This window comes from Scyliorhinus torazame, chromosome 9 (genome assembly GCF_047496885.1).
Source record: "Scyliorhinus torazame isolate Kashiwa2021f chromosome 9, sScyTor2.1, whole genome shotgun sequence".
Lineage (NCBI taxonomy): Eukaryota > Metazoa > Chordata > Chondrichthyes > Carcharhiniformes > Scyliorhinidae > Scyliorhinus > Scyliorhinus torazame.
Window position 1 is genome coordinate 258,614,018 of NC_092715.1, and position 18,493 is coordinate 258,632,510.

The 18,493-nt window shown below is 44.6% G+C and overlaps 1 protein-coding gene across 1 annotated transcript in view; it reads right to left on the bottom strand.

The window, feature by feature from the left end:
- Positions 1 to 11,689: 11,689 nt before the first annotated feature.
- The window catches only part of snx30 (sorting nexin family member 30), a 53,765-nt gene continuing 46,961 nt past the window's right edge, over positions 11,690 to 18,493 (bottom strand). The window contains exons 8-9 of the mRNA XM_072517296.1: positions 17,333 to 17,485; positions 11,690 to 14,937 (exon numbers count right to left, since the gene is read on the bottom strand). Coding sequence (XP_072373397.1) covers positions 14,863 to 14,937; positions 17,333 to 17,485 — 228 coding nt within the window. The 3' untranslated portion in view covers positions 11,690 to 14,862. The remainder of the gene's footprint in view (positions 14,938 to 17,332; positions 17,486 to 18,493) is intronic.

An 18,493-nucleotide genomic window follows, 5' to 3' on the forward strand; every position in this document is an offset into this window, starting at 1 on the left:
GTCCCCGTATTTTCGCTGCAACTACCGGTCGTCCGGGCCTACCCCAAAGGGTGTCGCAGACCCAACTGGGGGAGCCCGAACACCGTCAGTCCGTTCCGTTCAGGTCCGTCTGATCTGAACGGGTGCTCACACTATGTATGGGCTCTGTGTTATTCTTACTTAGAGTGCCCGTCTGCTGGGCTCTCTGTGGCTTTTGTGGGGGATTGCATTCTCTTGGTAAGTGTCCCAAATTGCCACAGTTGTAACACTCCTGTGACTTTTGTGGGGGGCTGTTCTTTCCTTCATTTGCCCATGCGGGCAGCACGGTGGCATTGTGGATAGCACAATTGCTTCACAGCTCCAGGGTCCCAGGTTCGATTCCCGGCTTGGGTCACTGTCTGTGCGGAGTCTGCAATTCTCCCCGTGTGTGCGTGGGTTTCCTCCGGGTGCTCCGGTTTCCTCCCACAGTCCAAAGATGTGCAGGTTAGGTGGATTGGCCATGTTAAATTGCCCTTAGTGTCCAAAATTGCCCTTAGTGTTGGGTGGGGTTACTGGGTTATGGGGACAGGGTGGAGGGGTGGACCTTGGGTAGGGTGCTCTTTCCAACAGCCGGTGCAGACTCGATGGGCCGAATAGCCTCCTTCTGCACTGTAAATACTATGATGCGGGGTTCTGGTGTGTTTTAACGGCTTTCATAGAATTTTGCTCCAAAGGTTTCCTCTCTAAACTCCTCTGGTCTCTTTTCAATCCTCCCCGCTTTCAAAGTTGCATCTTTGACCAGGCTTTTGGTTCACTGCCCAAACCCCAGCCTAAAAGCTCAACATTCTCCCTCCACCCGAAGAACCTGCTACATGAAAGAAAAGTTGCCTCGGGGATTTGTAAAGTGTTGTCTTCCTGAGGCCTGGGCTGTTTTCTAGTTTCATTTTCAGCCCTGCCCCGTGTCTGTCACACCTCCTGACTTTGGGTTCACTCGGGAGCTCAGATACACTCTCTATTCAAAGTCTGCTAATTTTGCTGTCATGCCTCATTTGGAAACTGCTTTCCGTTAATTAAAAATTAAACTGTAACGGCACTAAAAGATACAACTCTTCATGCTGAAGCATGGGAATCCCACCACTTCCGACATTCTCTTGGAGGCTGCTACTTTAATAACAAGGCACGGTTCTAACATGCCACTCAAGTCAAGAACCATCTAAAAATGATAATCATTTAGCGAGTTTCTTGTGAATGGCCCTATGAACACAGTGGGAGTTTTCATTGAGTGGTTAATGTGTCATTTTGGCCAATACTTTATTCTCAATAAAGTAATGCAGACACGGGAATATTTCAGAGGGATTGGGAGCGCACTGGTTAATGGACAATTCAAATTCAATTAATTAAATCAAGCTGGAATTTTAAAAAGTGGCTGTTCTGGCAAGCATGAAAGTATTGGATTGCAGTAAAATCCTAAATGGTTCAATAATGGTTCCCGTACCAGCCTCCCCGAACAGGCGCCGGAATGTGGCGACTAGGGGCTTTTCACAGTAACTTCATTTGAAGCCTACTTGTGACAATAAGCGATTTTCATTTCATTTCATTCATTTCAAAATGTCCATTCGGGAAGGAAATCTGCAGCTCTTACCTGGTCTGGCCCACACGTGACTCCAGGCCCATAACAATGTGATTGGATCATAGCTCCCTCAGATATGGTCTAGCAAGTCATTCGGTTCTATTCAGGAAGGCAGCCCGTTGCCATGGATAGGCAATAAATGGCAGCAAACTCCACAATTCATATATTTTTCTAAAGTCAGTCTCTCAAGCTGGCCTCTGCCGCTCAATTCAACCAAGGCTAATACGAGGTTTGAACAAAATATCGACCGGGTTTGCGTTTATTTTGGCAGCTAGAGAAGGGTGAAGAGATTGATTCAGACAACATTGGCAGTCAGTGATATCTCAAACACTTGACAGCTCCAAAGCTTATGTCAGTGCCGGACACATGTCACTCAGAGAATGGCACCATGTTGCATTTAATAGAACGGCACATGCATGGAGGGCCTGTTCCTGTGCTGTATTGTTCTTTGTTCTTAAATACATCTGGATTTAATTCGACCAGCTTGTGATGAATGTAGGAAATTTTTAGATATGTTGTATTATGTGTCTGCTATAGTAAGGTTATTAAAATAACTTAGGTTAAGGTATCCAGCTTATATGTCTGCTAAAGCTGTGATTCTCATAGAATTTACAGTGCAGAAGGAGGCCATTCGGCCCATCGAGTCTGTACCGGCTCTTGGAAAGAGCACCCTACCCAAGGTACACACCTCCACCCTATCCCCATAACCCAGTAACCCCACCCAACACTAAGGGCAATTTTGGACACTAAGGACAATTTATCATGGCCAATCCACCTAACCTGCACATCTTTGGACTGTGGGAGGAAACCGGAGCACCCGGAGGAAACCCACGCACACACGGGGAGGATGTGCAGACTCCGCACAGACAGTGACCCAAGCTGGAATCGAACCTGGGACCCTGGAGCTGTGAAGCAATTGTGCTATCCACAAGGCTACCGTGCTGCCCCCTTTAAGGGGTTAACAGCGAGGCAGGCTGTGTTGTCACTCATGGGAAGGGCCAGGGCTGTTTTTTAGTTTCATTTTCAGCCCTGCTCTGTGTCTGTTATTTTCAGTTTCATTTTTAGGATTCTGAGGAGTGAAGGTGTCTCGCAGACTGACTCCTGAAAGCTTCTCTCCTAAGGACTTTGTAAATAAATTGGGCAGCACGGTAGCACAAGTGGCTAGCACTGTGGCTTCACAGCGCCAGTGTCCCAGGTTCAATTTCCCGCTGGGTCACTGTCTGTGCGGAGTCTGCACGTTCCCCCCGTGTCTGCGTGGGTTTCCTCCGGGTGCTCCGGTTTCCTCCCACAGTCAAAAGACATGCAGGTTAGGTGGATTGGCCATGATAAATTGCCCTTAGTGACCAAAAAGGTGAGGAGGGGTTACTGGGTTACGGGAATAGGGTGGAAGTGAGGGCATAAGTGGGTCGGTGCAGAATGGCCTCCTTCTGCACTATGTTCTATGTTCTAAATCTGCAAAATAAATATGTAAGTCATTGAGTGTTCACTTTATTAATAAATGGCATTTGATCGGTGTGTGAATTTGGCTTAATTGAAAGTTTAGAAGTAGATGGGAAAATCAGCTCAAAGAGCTTTCTCTCTTTTTTTGTCAGAAATCTTTAACTGTTAATTGAAAAGCTGTTTTTTCCCTTGGATGTTAATGGGATAAGTCCTGTACTAAGAATAAAGTTTGTTTTAATATAATCCGTGGCTGTCAGTGGCTCCTGGAGGAAATATCCTTTCCTCGCAGTTTGCAAATTGAAATATTGTTGGGGTCTCATCTGGTTTCTGAATATAAATTGGGGTCTGGACTGGGTACCATAAGAAACTATTTAAAATCAGTAAGAAGTCTTACAACACCAGGTTTCGGAGTACTGCTCCTGCACCGGAGGAAGGAGCAGTGCTCCGAAAGCTAGTGTTTGAAACAAACCTGTTGGACTTTAACCTGGTGTTGTCAGACTTCTTACTGTGCTCACCCCAGTCCAACACCGGCATCTTCACATCATATTTAAAATCAGTTGAGGTAAAGATAAATGTAATATCAAACAGTATGAAACAATCAGTATTCTGTCACCATGACAACATCTTGGAAAAAAAATGCAATGAAAACAGATTTCTGTTCTTATTTGTAAAAAAAAAAAATCACTTGTTTATGTCGAATGGGAAACATTTCCCCCAGGCTAGACTCGTCACAAGTTCTCTCTGCAATCTAAAGACTGTCTCCAGATCATTTTTGGATTTCAAAGTGCTGACTGCTCTCAGTAGAGAATTTGAACCTGATCTCTGTGTTAAAAAGGGTCTTTTGTCTTATGGATGTTGTAAGGAAAGATTAAGGTTTACTTATAGAATATTGTATCTGTGGGGATGATTGGTGTTGATAGTTGTTAAGATGTTTACTGTGGGTTTATAAAGTGTTAACTTTAAATAAACATTTTTATTTAAACATACTTTGGATCTCTGTTGCATCACACCTGTAAAGTGGGCCCTTGTGCTCCCCATAACCACAATCTATTGAAAGTTGTGGGTCAGGTGAACTCCATGATACACTTTGGGGTTCTCTAAACCCTGGCCCATAACAACTGTCCCCCCCAACCACACACTACTAGGTTCGTTGACACACTGCTTACCTTTGTTCTGCCATTAACACATTCTGCTCTTTTTATGTGCCACTATCAGCAGCCTTCTTTGTCACCATCTACATTCCCCTTGTCTTTTTGTCGAAGATATCTCGGTCAATCTCACCCCAGCCTCCACTGATCAATGTCCCTCTATCCAGTCCTTACTGCTCCACCCCCTCCCTCCCAACAGTATAAATCTCACCCCATTTTCAGTTCTCTCTAACTCTGATGAAGAGTCATTCAGACTGGACACGTCAACTCCCTTCACTCTCCACAGACGCTGTCAGACCTCCTGAGATTGTCCAGCGTTTTTGTTTCAGATTCCAGCGTCCGCAGTCATTTGCTTTGCTCTTTGTGATCCTATTTGATTGGCACTTGCAGCTGATGTTTGCGACCCCTCTGCCGATTGTCCGAAGTGGAGAGTCGACTGTTTTCTGGGCTGGGGTCATGGCTTTTACCTCAGACACCTCCTCACAGGAGAAGAGATCTATTAGACTTAACAAAGTTCAGGAAGCCAAAGGTTTCACAGCAATGCTTGTGATGTGTTGGGTGTTCTGGATCACATACAGTTCACCAACACTTGAAGTAGTGCAACACTATTTTATTAAAACGTTAACTATTTAAACATACTTGAACTGTGGGTAAATACGATACTAGCTTTAACTAAAGACCTATGCCTTGTCCTAACCAGTTGATGCACTCAGCACATGGGGAATATCTGTGTTGCAGGCTGTGAGCTCTGTGCTCCTAGCTAGCTGCTACTCGAATGAGCGGGAACTCTGATGTCCCCTGTCTTTATAGTGCGTGTGCTCTCACTGGTGATTGGCTGCGGTGTTGTGTGTGTTGATTGGTCCCACTGTGTGTCCATCAGTGTGTGTCTGCGCCATGATATACTGGTGTATATTATGACAGCTTGCAAGCATTGTATCCTCTTCATTTATTTGTGAAGAGGACATTCCTACATGTTATTGGTAAGTAATTTTATTGGCAGGAATCCCTGACTTTTCTGGACTAAAACACTGAGGGTCCAAATCGTATCATCCAATGTTCCAAATCGTACCATCCAATGTGTAATATGTGGTGGATGGGAGGGGTTTGTAGCTTTTTCCCAGTGAGGAAGATCTCAAAGAATGATAGGGCGTTAAAATCCAATATTTCTCTTAATCTAAAGAATCTTAGGACCACCTCCTGCTTCGTCCTCGTGTCTTTTATTAAAATATTTTTATTCAAGACATTTTCCATTTTATGCACAAAACATTATCCAATTCTCATGATAAACAACTGACCCACCATCCCGCCCTGTATACCCCGCTTTATGTTTACAAAATAAAACAAACGCCATCTTTCACCCCGTTGACTTCTGAAGGAGATAAACAGCCTCTACCTCGCGTAATAGCGAAGAATGCCCTTTTTCCGACAGACTTATAACTGATTTCTTTTCTGATGAGAGATGTTGAAAAGTTATCTTAGTTCTTCTGCTTCACCACTTTTCCACCTTCACCATCCCGCAAACCGGGGGATAAAGGGTCACACCAGTCCTCGGACAGGAGACACCTTATGTGCAACCACTCACTCCATGGCCCCCATTGGAAGTGATTCCTCCCGTCTTTTGATATTCCTCTTTCTCCAGCATCTAATTTCCCACGCCCTCTGTACAAAGATTTTTTTTGTAACCTTTTGTCGTCGCTTCCAACCCTAAAGCGCTCTCCTTCCACAATGAACGATTGTTAATTGCTATTGTAAATAAACAGATCACACTTTCAATTAAGGAAGTTAAATCTCAACACTCCCTGCATTCTCAGAGTTCCAATCATGCTTCCAGATGGCATTCCTGCTGCCCGTAATCTACCTTTGAGGAGGGTACATGGCAATCCTGTCATTACGTTGTGATTTTACCTCATTGTGGTGTTGTTGCGACCTACCCCCGGCTCTGTGTAACTTGCAAGTTTGTGTAAATCATTTCAGGTACAAATTGCCACGCCAAGTCACTCATGTCCCCAGGCAAGTGTATCCACATCAATGCATATGATAGCATGGACCACTGCCAAACATGCAGTATAATGCAGCCGTAAGAGTTTGAATAGATCAGTAATAAGTCACTCCCTATGACAGTGCCTTAGTTTTTTTTAAATTTTGAGCAGTAGATAATAGTGTCACTGTTTATTTGCGGCAGAGTAAAATGATAACTATAGCCTGACAGTGACTCCTAAAATAAATGTCTATATTGTTCCCAGAATAAATAACTAGGTCAACTAAATATGATCAGATTATGATCATTTTATTTCAAAGTGGATCTGTGCATGTTTACCAATCTTTTTGAGTATTAGTTTTAGCTACAGTTTACTAGTTTCATACTTTGATTGTTAATTTTAATTAAATGTTATGAGCGGAATTTCCCATTAGCCAACGCCGAAATCGGGAAATGCAATTGGGTGGAGAATAGCTTTAGATGGCAAAATCGCGGCAGGTGCCGATTTGACGCCACATCGCGATTCTCTGTCACCTCGTAAAATAGTGTAAATGCGTTTCACTCCGCAGGTACAGTACACACCGTTTGCATCTCAGTAGCGGGCCCCACCCGGTATTCTCCGGGGCCTCCGTGATTCTCCGCCTCCGATGGGCCAAGTTCCCGTTGGCGAGGTTCACTTGTGCTTTTAAAAATCGCGAAACAGGCATGGCAGCTGCTGAGGGAGAGAGAGGGGGTACAGAAGATGGCCAACATCACCATAGTTTGCTGACAGTTGCGCTGCTGACCTGGGAGCTTCTGCCTGGGTTGGGGGAGTAGTGAGGGGTGGCCAGATCAGAGTGGACGGGCATGGAGCACCATTGCCGCAGCCCTCAAGGCAGCCATGCAGCTGCGCACACATCTAACGGCTTGCATTGAACCTGGTGCCATGGGTTGTATAGGTGTCCCTCCTGGGCCTCTGGCCCCAGATGAGCCATCAGTTGTATGGGTGCATTCCAGCACAACCAGTCTCATCTTTTCGGCTGGGATAAGTGTGTTGTGTGTAGGGGGAGAATTGTTTATATGCAGCGGCAGCTGGCCAGCCTCCTGAGTGTCAATCACGGACCCGGCGAACCCCGCACCGTTATTCATTAGAATCTATTGTGTTCCACGCGGTACTGGTGCTAGTCCCTTAATAGTAGCAGAATCATGTGCAGGTGCAGTGCCGACTTTTCTGTCGTGAACGTCACAGATTTTCCGTTGGTGTCAACATTTTAGTCAGAGAAACGGAGAACCACAACCAACATTTTTGTTTTGCAGCTAGTCACTTGTGGAATGTCATTTTCTTTCCTTTTTAAAATCGGTATATCTTCTGATCTCTATGTGCTGCTACGAGCCACGCCAGGCTCCTTTGTGAGAGCACAGGAAAGTCTGCACAGGACAGTGAAGTTCAACTGAACAGCTCACAGAATGCTATCTGTTACAGTTTCAGAGTTGTCACTCTTACTCTCAGTATAAACTAAGGATAACCAGGTTGCCACACGCTGTAGGTTACTTACCCAGTTGTCAGTTTGTTTACAGAGGTGTTGTTTGCTCACAGTCTACAGTGGAAGGAGAGGAAATTTCCCCTCTGATGTCACCACAAAATCCTGTGGCAAACTATACACTTGAGGCATTGGTTACAATTCATAAAACTATCATTCTGGTTTCACCGGCCACCGCAGTTGTGCCGTTAAAAAAACCCCACCCTTCTCTGCTCCTTTAAGACAATCTCTTCTCTTGACTCCTGTAAGACGCTCTAATGTTTGTACCTCTTGTTAATGTCAATCTCGATGCAGAGTGCTGGAGCAAGACTCTCCAAATCAAATCTCTTCGGGGGAGAGCACGGCCGGTTATCCGAAAGCGAATGTTTCAATAATCATCCCATTTCTCCAGCTATTCACGGCCCCTGGTATTCTACCGTTCAATACAAGACTGAAGACTTAATTCGCATTGTTAATGAACTTACCTACTCGCATTGCCATCTTTAAGTGACCTGTAAACCTGCAAACCACAGCCCACTCTCATTTATATTGTGTCATTTCTCTAGTCTTCCTTCCAAAACGTTTTGGGTCACATTTTATTTATTGTATCTGCACATCTATGTGGAAAGCACTGTACAAATGCAAGATGCTGTGTCATCCCTGTAACGTTGTTGAGGTGAAAGTATTCTCTTAACAAAGATGCTGCGTTACTTTTCACTCCTATTAATACGGGCAAAATAAAAACTTCACCGGAGGTGGTGAGTAGACATCTTTGCTCAAAGGCAAAGAGCCCAAGGGTTTGGGATTGCCTGCCCAGTGCTTGGTGGGGGACACTCCACAGGGGTGGGCCAAGGGTCAGGGGGTTAGCCCACATTGCAGAAGGAAGTGACAGAGGCATCATAATGGCTTTGCAAAAAGGTTTAATATGATGTACAAACTCCACTCCCGATGGTGCCGCCCCACCCCCTCACCCTCCACTGCCCTGTGATCCTCGACCTGCTTGGCCTTTCCAGCTCTACCACTATGTGTCTTGGTGTTTCCCTAGGATGTACATCAGAGGTCAAGGCAGCCAGCTGCTTAACTCACCAGTGGCTTCCGATACCCCTGGTGGGTGTCCTCTGGGGTTCTGGGGCCCCGGCTCTCTTGTCGGCGGCACATGCATAGCCGTGCCACCCTGACCTGTGTGCTGACCCTGCGATCAGAGGGGTGGCACTCCGGGAGCTGTGGGCCACCATCCCCACTCCATGGGTCGGGTCTGGCTCAGCATCTGGCACCCCCTCCTCCCGACCGGTGCCCAAAGGGCCCCGGGATTCCTCTTGGGACAGAGGGGCAGCTGCCCCTGCACCATCTGACTCTGCCTGCCCTGGCGGCTCCCCATTGTCCGTCCCATCAAGTCGATGCCCTCAGCAATGCTCCTCAGCAACTGATCCATGCTCTGCAGCGCCTCGGCTATGCCCACCGGCGACTGGGACAAGCTCCGCAGCACATCGGCCACTCCCAGTTCAGAGCAGTACATGTCCTACAGAACCTCACCAATGTCGGCCTGGCACTGGGTAACATTTCCCCCAGTGAGTCGGACATTCTGCCGATACCCCCAGCCATGGCCGTCACCAACAGAGCGACACCTTGGACCCCAGCCATGGCCGTCACCAACAGAGCGACACCTTGGACACAGTCACTCATGCTGCCGACGTAGTGTACCAGGCTCTCCACCGCGGTCGTCACCCTAGCAGTGTTGGCCTTGGTGCCGGTGACATCTCCTGCACCCCAAACCTCGGACTCCTCCAAGGGATTATGCATCTGCTGGAGTGACGCTGACTTCTCCCTCTGAACGCCCAGGTCAGTCCCCGTCGTCTCCATCAGTTCAGAGTACCTCTGTACCACAGGCTCAGCATCGGACTGGGACCCAGCTGGACCCTGGGATCCAGTAGCCCTCTGACTGCTGGCTCACCTGGGGGTTCATCATCATCAGCAGTGTGGTGCTCACCAGATTGTGCCCCCAAAGCCTGTCCACTAGCTCGTCCCACCGAGCTGTGCGCGCTGGTGAGGGGTGCTGGCAGCACAGCTGCTGGCCCCTCGGGGGAACAGGACATCCCTCCCAGCCTCCACCTAGTCTAGGAGCCTCCCCAGGTCAGCATCCCCAAATCTTGGGGCCGGTCTCCTGAGTGCCATTGTTGCGAGCTAGTAACCGGCAGAAGAGGCCTCTGCCTGGAAGCTGGAGAGCAGTCTAAGCAGAGGCAGTGAAAAGAATTACTGTTTTAACACTCACCTGGGCAATACACCTACAGGCTCAGACACAGGAAACAGCACCTGTCAATTTCTGGAAATAGAAAACCGGTCAGCCGGGTTTAAACACCCTCAGATCTTTGAGCTGCAAGCAATTCATTCATTTTTCGGTGATATTGATTTTACTAGGCTGTGATTGACAGTTTCCCCACACACCCCACTGTCAGCATTGCTCCAGTCGTCTTCTATCACAGTTGAGTAACTCCAACCAGAATGTTTATAAACATTAAGCTTTCATTGACAGCATCTGAACCACTTCAGAGTTAAGTGCTGTCAATTTCCAGCTGACCACTTCAAAATCACCCAAGCATGAAGTATGTAGTTATTTGCCTTAGAGTATGACGGAAGTGGGCAGCACGTTGCCTCACGGCACCGGGATCCCAGGTTCAATCCCGGCTCTGGGTCACTGTCCGTGTGGAGCTTGCACATTCTCCCAGTGTTTGGGTGGGTTTCACCTCCACAACCCAAGAGATGTGCAAGGTAGGTGGATTGGCCACACTAAATTTCCCCTTAATTTGGAAAAACTGAATCGGATACACTAAATGTTAAAAAAATAAATTTAAAAAAAAAAAAGTGTATGACAAACGTGATACAGATAAATAAAGGGATAAAGAAGTGAGGTGCATACTTCTGTACCACAGGCTCAGCATTGGGTTGGGACCCAGCAGCCCTCTGACTGGAGGTCAACAACATTCACATTGGATATATTAAAGTCGCTCCAAGACGACCAATTGATTAAAGAGAACTTTTCTGTCGGTTGTGGGGGTTTGGAGCGTATCCCTGTAGTATGCTTCTGCAACACTTGGCTGACTTGTGTTTTTTTCTTCTATGGAATGTGGGTGTTGTTGAAGGCCAGCGTTTGCCCATCCCCAATTGCCCTTTCACTTAGTGGCTTGTTCGGCCATTTAAGAGGGGCAGTTAAGAATCAACCACATTTAGGGGCAGCACAGTGGTTAGCAATGGGACTAAGGCGCAGAGGACCCGGGTTTGAATCCCAGCCCTGGGTCACTGTCTGTGTGGAGTTTGCACATTCTCCCAGTGTCTGCGTGGGTTTCGCCCCCACAATCCAAAGATGTGCAGGTTAGGTGGATTGGCTACGCTAAATTGCCCCATAATTGGACGGAAAAAAAATTGGGTACTTTAAGTTTAATAAAAACATCAACCACATTTTTGTGGATCAGGAGTTGCACGTGTACCAGGCCAGGTAAAGATGGTGGACATTCTTTCCTGAGCCCGATGTTTTTTTTTTGATGAGTTGATACTTTCATAAATTCTGGACTAGTTTTCATCAACTGGATTTCAATTCCACTGGCTGCCATTTTGTGATTTGATCCTGTGCCCCCAGAGGGTAAGTAGTACCAGTCCAATGGCATGACCACTCCTCCACCTTCGCCCGACACAGGTGAGCTACTCCAAGATTTGCACCATTGTAAACCACAACCAAGGCCCCCAAAACGACACTTGCAAATAAATGACATTTAAATAAAACTGACATGTAAAAGATTCCCATTATAATCCTACAAATAACTCATATCAAATGACTGACTACTTTCTCTGGTGTCAACCGACAGTTTACATACATGAGGTGCATCAGTTTTCTTCTGTGTTAACATCCACCAGTGCTGATGTCAAGTTACCCTCCCCTTTCAATAGCACATCTCATTCCAAGGGGAAGACTAGTGCATGGACATAAAGAAATATTACTCATTCCTGAACTTACACTCTTAAGAATAATGGTAACAATACACAATTTGAATGCAAATAATTTACCCAAGTGTTTATTCAATAGTGTTCAAAAACAAAATCCACAGGTACAAGTTGGATTGCAAGAATCGTTGGCATTCACATAGCACCAAACTTGTGTTAGGGAAAGGGTACAACATTAAATAATCCACACTGATTTTACTAGCTACTAACTCCTTCATGATTTATTTCAAAGCTTCATGCTTTTAAGGTTCACAGTAAACAAATCCACCTTTCCTCAAACAGAAATGAGGATTACAATCACTTCAATTAACCCAAGATCCATCAGAAGCTTGAACACCGATGCGGTTAAACAAAATATTGGTACCTCGCATCGAGCAACTCTGTTGTAAAACTGTAATGACCCACACTACTAGAAGAGATTTCCGAATGCACAGGTACATTTTAATACAATGAAACTGGTCGACTAGATCGTTGCCACCTATCAGTGTCAAAATGTTAATGGTGAAAAAGATGACCAATACTTTGTCATCTCCATGGTAAGCTAGTTCCATTAATCGTTTTACACATATCCTAGCTGGTGAAAACAGCCACATCACCATAAGGACACTAATCAACAGTATGCAACCCTGCCAATTATTGAATACCGCACTGGAATTTGCTCTTTGATGAACAAGTGTATCTTTGTATCCCCATTTAAAGCGCTCGCCAATAGTGTGTAGGCCATTACAGTTTTAGTTACAACTTTTAACAAAGATTAACACATCCCAGAAGTTAGCACCAGGAAAAACCAATGAGAAGGAATGATTCAGGGCACCGCATACATTGCTATTCGCCGATAGCACTTATGCCATGCACATCATTTTCAAATGGCTTCCAGTGTTTCATTCGCTCCACACTAACTTACTGAAAGGTTGCCCATTTGACCAAATCTGGGTTTCTTAGTGTAGAACATTTACCAATATCTTTGAGAAAATGCATTAAAGTTTTGGCACTTTAAGCAAGTCATCACCTATGAACTGTGATAAATTATGTCACAGCACAATGATTAATCTTCAGATTTATTTATTTTTTTTAAATATAAAGTTTGCCAGTTTACCATGTACCAAAGTGATTCACAATGTGTCACAAAAGCAGTCACTTCGAAGACACGCAGGTAGTACTAGTTTGCCCAAAAAGGTTTTTTTCCTTACCTGAAACCACAAGTATTAATTCAGATTATTTTGAAATCTGAGTTTTTCCGCAGCCGACTCAGATTCCCGAAGTTTGCTCACGTGTGGACTTGGAAAATCTCACTCGAGTTTTGAATGAGAAACACCAATTTTGAATAGGAAACATTCCAATTTAAATTGAACTAGTAAACTGCAGACAAACCCAGACATCACAGACACCTCAAATGAGGAAGGGATGGGATGTTTCCCCCAAGCACTACTTTTCTTTTTCTTTTCAGCAGTTCAATGCAAGCATTGAACAGACAGCCAAATGTCTTCACTCTTGGAAACTTTCTCTGCGTCAAAACCTGCCCGAGCACAAATTTAAAAAAAGAACACTTAAATTAGTCTCTTGGCTTTCTTAAATTAGGAGCCCGACCTTCTCACGTTTTAATTTCAGGAGGTCTGGTCAAATGCAATTCTTCAAAGTGCTGGTAAATCAAGCCAGGATTATCAGATGCCCAACTTGGTCCTCTGAATGAAATACCATGGAGAAAAATTACACTGCACCCAAAGCTGCAAATAGTGGCAGTCTGTCAAATTTAACAGTAGTGTTCATTCAGCAGGATGCTTCCAAGAGCAAAATCCAAGGCTTTGTTTATAAAATATTTACGCAACGATCATTCATCTCCAAACAGACAGAGGCTCAAAAGAAAAAAGACCTTAGTTGGGAAAAATTAAAAATGACCCATGTGATGATGTTACAGGAGGCAAGAAAGCAGCAATGTAACCATGCACCTTAGCAACTTCTTTTCAGTGTACTGTGGCCATGGAAAGATAGCAGCTTGGGTTGCTCACCATTTAGTCCAAGATCAACACTTAAATTAGTTTATACAAAATATTTCATGCAACAAAGGCACTTTGTATACTCACAATTCAGTTACTGTTTGTTCCCTGGGTGATCTGGTAGCTAACAATATCGCACTGTCTTTAATTAAATATCTAGAGTACTCACTTAATTCACATACATACAAACAAATCTCAACAGCAAGGACAGAGGCAAGTGAGCGATATGATCTCTGCCTGCCTTGCAAGTTTTTAATCAGAGGGCATGATTTTATAAACCAACTTCATTTTTTGTTGTTGTTTTAAACAGACTAAACACATTACATAGATAAAAGATAGCACATGAAAATGTCAACTTTTACAAAAAAAAGTGAAAATTAAAAACTTGGCAAAAATAGATTAGGAAAAATATACATAAATTAGACAATGGTCTGATAATGGGTGGAGGATACCAGTACTTTACAAATGATCAGAAGTAATAAGTGTACATAATAAACTTAAAGGAATGCTGCCCATGGTCAATTAATGAGAGTCTCAAAAAAGTTTCACCAATACTGTGCTAGAAAGTACTCTCTGGATTATTTAGCACTTTGCTACTATGGTCGCTGTAGCATGTACAAGGAACCAAGATTTTAAAAAGAAACATATTTTGACTATAATTAAGATGATAATTTACATCTTAACTATTTTCCTTTTCTTCCCTTTTGCCTGGGACCTCAGCATCACTGCCAATCAATGCTTGGAGCTCTTCTGCAGACAAGCTCAATCTCAACAAAGAGCTCACAAGAATACCAGTCCACACCCGATTGCACTCGATGGGTTAAATAGGATGCATCAAAGCATCTATCAAAATGTCTCAAAAACATCCAGGACTACTTGCGTGTAACAAAAGTGTTAAAAAATTTACAGTACATGGGAGTACAATCAATGATGTCAATCAGGCAAAGGGCCTCGTTATATCCCTCCCCATTGAGTACTCAGCAGACCGCTGAATGGGAATTGTTAGATAACATCACACGAACAAAAGAAATACACCTTCACTGAACAGAGGGCACACCTTCCGCGGACGGTCCAAGTGTCCAACATTCTACTGATGTACAGTTATATACAAAACTGTCTCTTTGATGTTCCTCTTTCCCCCCCACCCCCTCCAAAGTGCAATATTCCAGCAATATAAACTGGGCAAGAAGGAAAAACAGCCAGTGAGTAACACAAGCAGCAGCTACGAGTGGCTCTCACTTTTCACTTCCAGCTTCTCTTGAAGGAGGGGAATAACCGATTCCCATGCTGCCAGGCACTGCAAAACGAAATTTACAAAATGTAAACATCAACCAACCAGAACAGATTCATCACAGCATTACCACATTTAAAAACGAGGGGGAAAATATTGAATTCAATGCCACATTTTTCAGATAAAGGGAATAGAGACTGTGCATAAAAGATTCATGGAATTGGTTCTAGGGATGAGGAATTGAAGAAATTGCGACATGTTTCTTGACAGAAAGAAAAAGGTTGAGGGTCGATTTGATAGGGGTATTCGAAATCGGACGACCAAGTGGGTACTCATGAAACGCTGGTGTAAGAGGAACTCGTTTGAAGCCAGTGATATTAAGGAAGCTCAGATTTTGGACAGATGATGGGAGCAGGAGGAGCGTCTGGAAAAAGAGCTAATGCAAAGCATAGCACCTGAAAACATACACCAGACACAACTAGAGATGGCATGCATGGACAACCTGGACTGGCCTCTTTGAGATGGCATAGAGGGCAGTGGAGATTTTTTAATTATTCTTTCATGAGACTTGGGTATCACTGGTTAGGCCAGCATTTTAATTTCCCGTCCCTAACTGCCCTCAGGATGGTGGTGCTGAGCTACCTTCTGGAACCACTGCAGTCCATGTAGTGTAGATAGACCTACAGTGCTGTTAGGAAGGAGTACCAGGATGGTGACCCAGCAGCAGTGAAGGAATGTCGATATAGTCCCAATTCAGGATAGGGTGTAACTTGGAGAAGAACTTACAAAAAGTGTTCCCATGTACCTGCTGCCCTCGCCCTTCTTGATGGTAGAGGTCGCAGGTTTAGAATAAAAATCAGGGGAGAAAGAGGATTCATAGTGCAGCAAATCATGTATAGAACAATCTGCCTGGACTGTACACAGAACAATACTTTTCACTGTACCTCGGGACACTTGACAATAAATTGAAATCAAAAAAGAAAATGGCAAAATGAGGGAAAAAATGCATACAGTGAGTAATTGCAACCTCTACCATCAAGAAGGAGCAGCATGGTAGCATTGTGGATAGCACAATTGCTTCACAGCTCCAGAGTCCCAGGTTCGATTCCGGCTTGGGTCACTGTCTGTGCGGAGTCTGCACATCCTCCCCGTGTGTGCGTGGGTTTCCTCCGGGTGCTCCGGTTTCCTCCCACAGTCCAAAGATGTGCAGGTTAGGTGGATTGGCCGTGATAAATTGCCCTTAGTGTCCAAAATTGCCCTTAGTATTGGATGGGGTTACTGGGTTATGGGGATCGGGTGGAGGTGTTGACCTTGGGTAGGGTGCTCTTTCCAAGAGCCGGTGCAGACTCGATGGGCCGAATGGCATCCTTCTGCACTGCGTATTCTATGAAAAATTCTATGATAATTAGGATCTGGAAAGCATGCAAGAGGGGCGGGTTCAATTAGGAGGCTATCAGATTGTGATCTGAAAAAGAACGTGGAGGGACACAGGAAGAAAGCTATGGGGGAGTGGCAGTAGGTTAATTGCTTCTACAGAGAGCCAGCACAGGGACAGGGGCCGAATGGCCTCCTTCTGAGTTGCATAATTTTGAAATATCTCATTCCTTTTTGAAAATTACTATTCAATCTGCTTCTCTTCAGGCAATGCATTCCACATCACAACAATGTTGGGCAAGAAAACCTTTCCTCGTGCTACTCTTGGATTTTATTTAGCCAATTACCATAGATTTGGCCCTGGGGGCAAAATCAAGTTTGGGCCAGTTACCCCTTTCAACATGTATGCTTTGATACATGTTTGTAATAAAATACATTTTTTTAAAAAAACAGAGCAAAGCACTTCACAGGAGTTACTAGAAAAGACTATTAGGACAGATGATTAAAAGCTTGGTCCAAGAGGTAGATTTTAAGTAACAAAGTTATAGATATCTCCATCGCATCTGCACTGGTCAAAAGTCACCTAATTATTCTCACCCCAATTTCAAGCACTTGGCGTATAATCTCGTCAGTCTCGGCATCACAAGGGCACATCTAAATACCATGCCTCCACCACCTTTCAAACCAGGGAGTTCCAGGCTCCCACAAACCTCTAGGTGAAAACGTTTTTCCTCATATACCCTCTCCTGCCCCTTACCTTAAATCTATGCCTCCTGGTCATTAACAGCAGAGCGGTAATAAGGTTGCCTGACGGGCAGCTGAAAGAGCCAGTGGATACCAGAGTGGCATTATATGTGCGCCCTTACGTGCATGGGCAACCACAAGTGGATTATACCCTGAAGCACAATGCAGTAGCATTGTTAATAATCAGCTCGTGCCAAGCCAAACTCTACAGCTTGGCTGACCAATCCCCCAAAATCCAGCAAAACAAAGTGAAATGATAATAAAGTTCCAGTGTGATAGGGTAACAGAGCTCGTATACATAGATATCGCTTAACTAATAGTCCAGTTAAAAAACAAACTATACCTTCTCATAATACTGGATGTTCTTGTCTGCCATTCCCATCAACAACTGCCGAAAGTCCTGTCTCTTGTTGCTTTGCCATCGATCCCAGTCTGCCTTCAGATCAGCATTGAAGCACTCCACGCGGTCCTGGCACTTTTCAACGTTTGTGGGCGTCTTTGAATATTTAAAAAAAAAAGATTATACATGGTTTCCTACATTTTTCAAATTATTCTTACATTTTTCAAATTATACGCAACTGGCATCCCAGTATCAGTAGCCAACACTGACCACTATTTCGAAGGATAGGCACATCAAACTACATTTGGAATAAAAGGGGCTGGCGGAACACGAGTGAAAGGAAACCGGGAAGTGGTTAATGGATGTTTCACACACTGGAGGAAGGTTGGTCGTGGAGTTTCTTGGGGCCGGTTTTGGGACCCTTGCTGTTCTGTTGGATATCAATGACGAAGACGTTGGTGTATAGGGCACAATTTCAAGATTTGCAGATGATACATAAGAACTAGGAGCAGGAGTAGGCCATCTGGCCCCTCGAGCCTGCTCCACCATTCAATGAGATCATGGCTGATCTTTAGTGGACTCAGCTCCACTTTCCGGCCCGAACACCATAACCATTAATTCTTCAAAAAACTATCTATCTTTATCTTAAAAACATTTAATGAAGGAGCCTCTACTGCTTCACTGGGCAAGGAATTCCATAGATCCACAACCCTTTGGGTGAAGAAGCTCCTCCTAAACTCAGTCCTAAATCTACTTCCCCTTATTTTGAGGCTATGTCCCCTAGTTCTGCTTTCACCCGCCAGTGGAAACAACCTGCCCGCATCTATCCTATCTATTCCCTTCATAATCTTATATGTTTATATAAGATTCCCCCCTCATCCTTCTAAATTCCAACGAGTACAGTCCCAGTCTACTCAACCTCTCCTCGTAATCCAACCCCTTCAGCTCTGGGATTAACCTAGTGAATCTTCTCTGCACACCCTCCAGTGCCAGTACGTCATTTCTCAAGAAGACCAAAACTGAACACAGTGCTCCAGGTGTGGCCTCACTAACACCTTATACAATTGCAGAGAACCTCCCTAGTCTTAAACTCCATCCCTCTAGCAATGAAGGACAAATTTCCATTTGCCTTCTTAATCACCTGTTGCACCTGAAAACCAACTT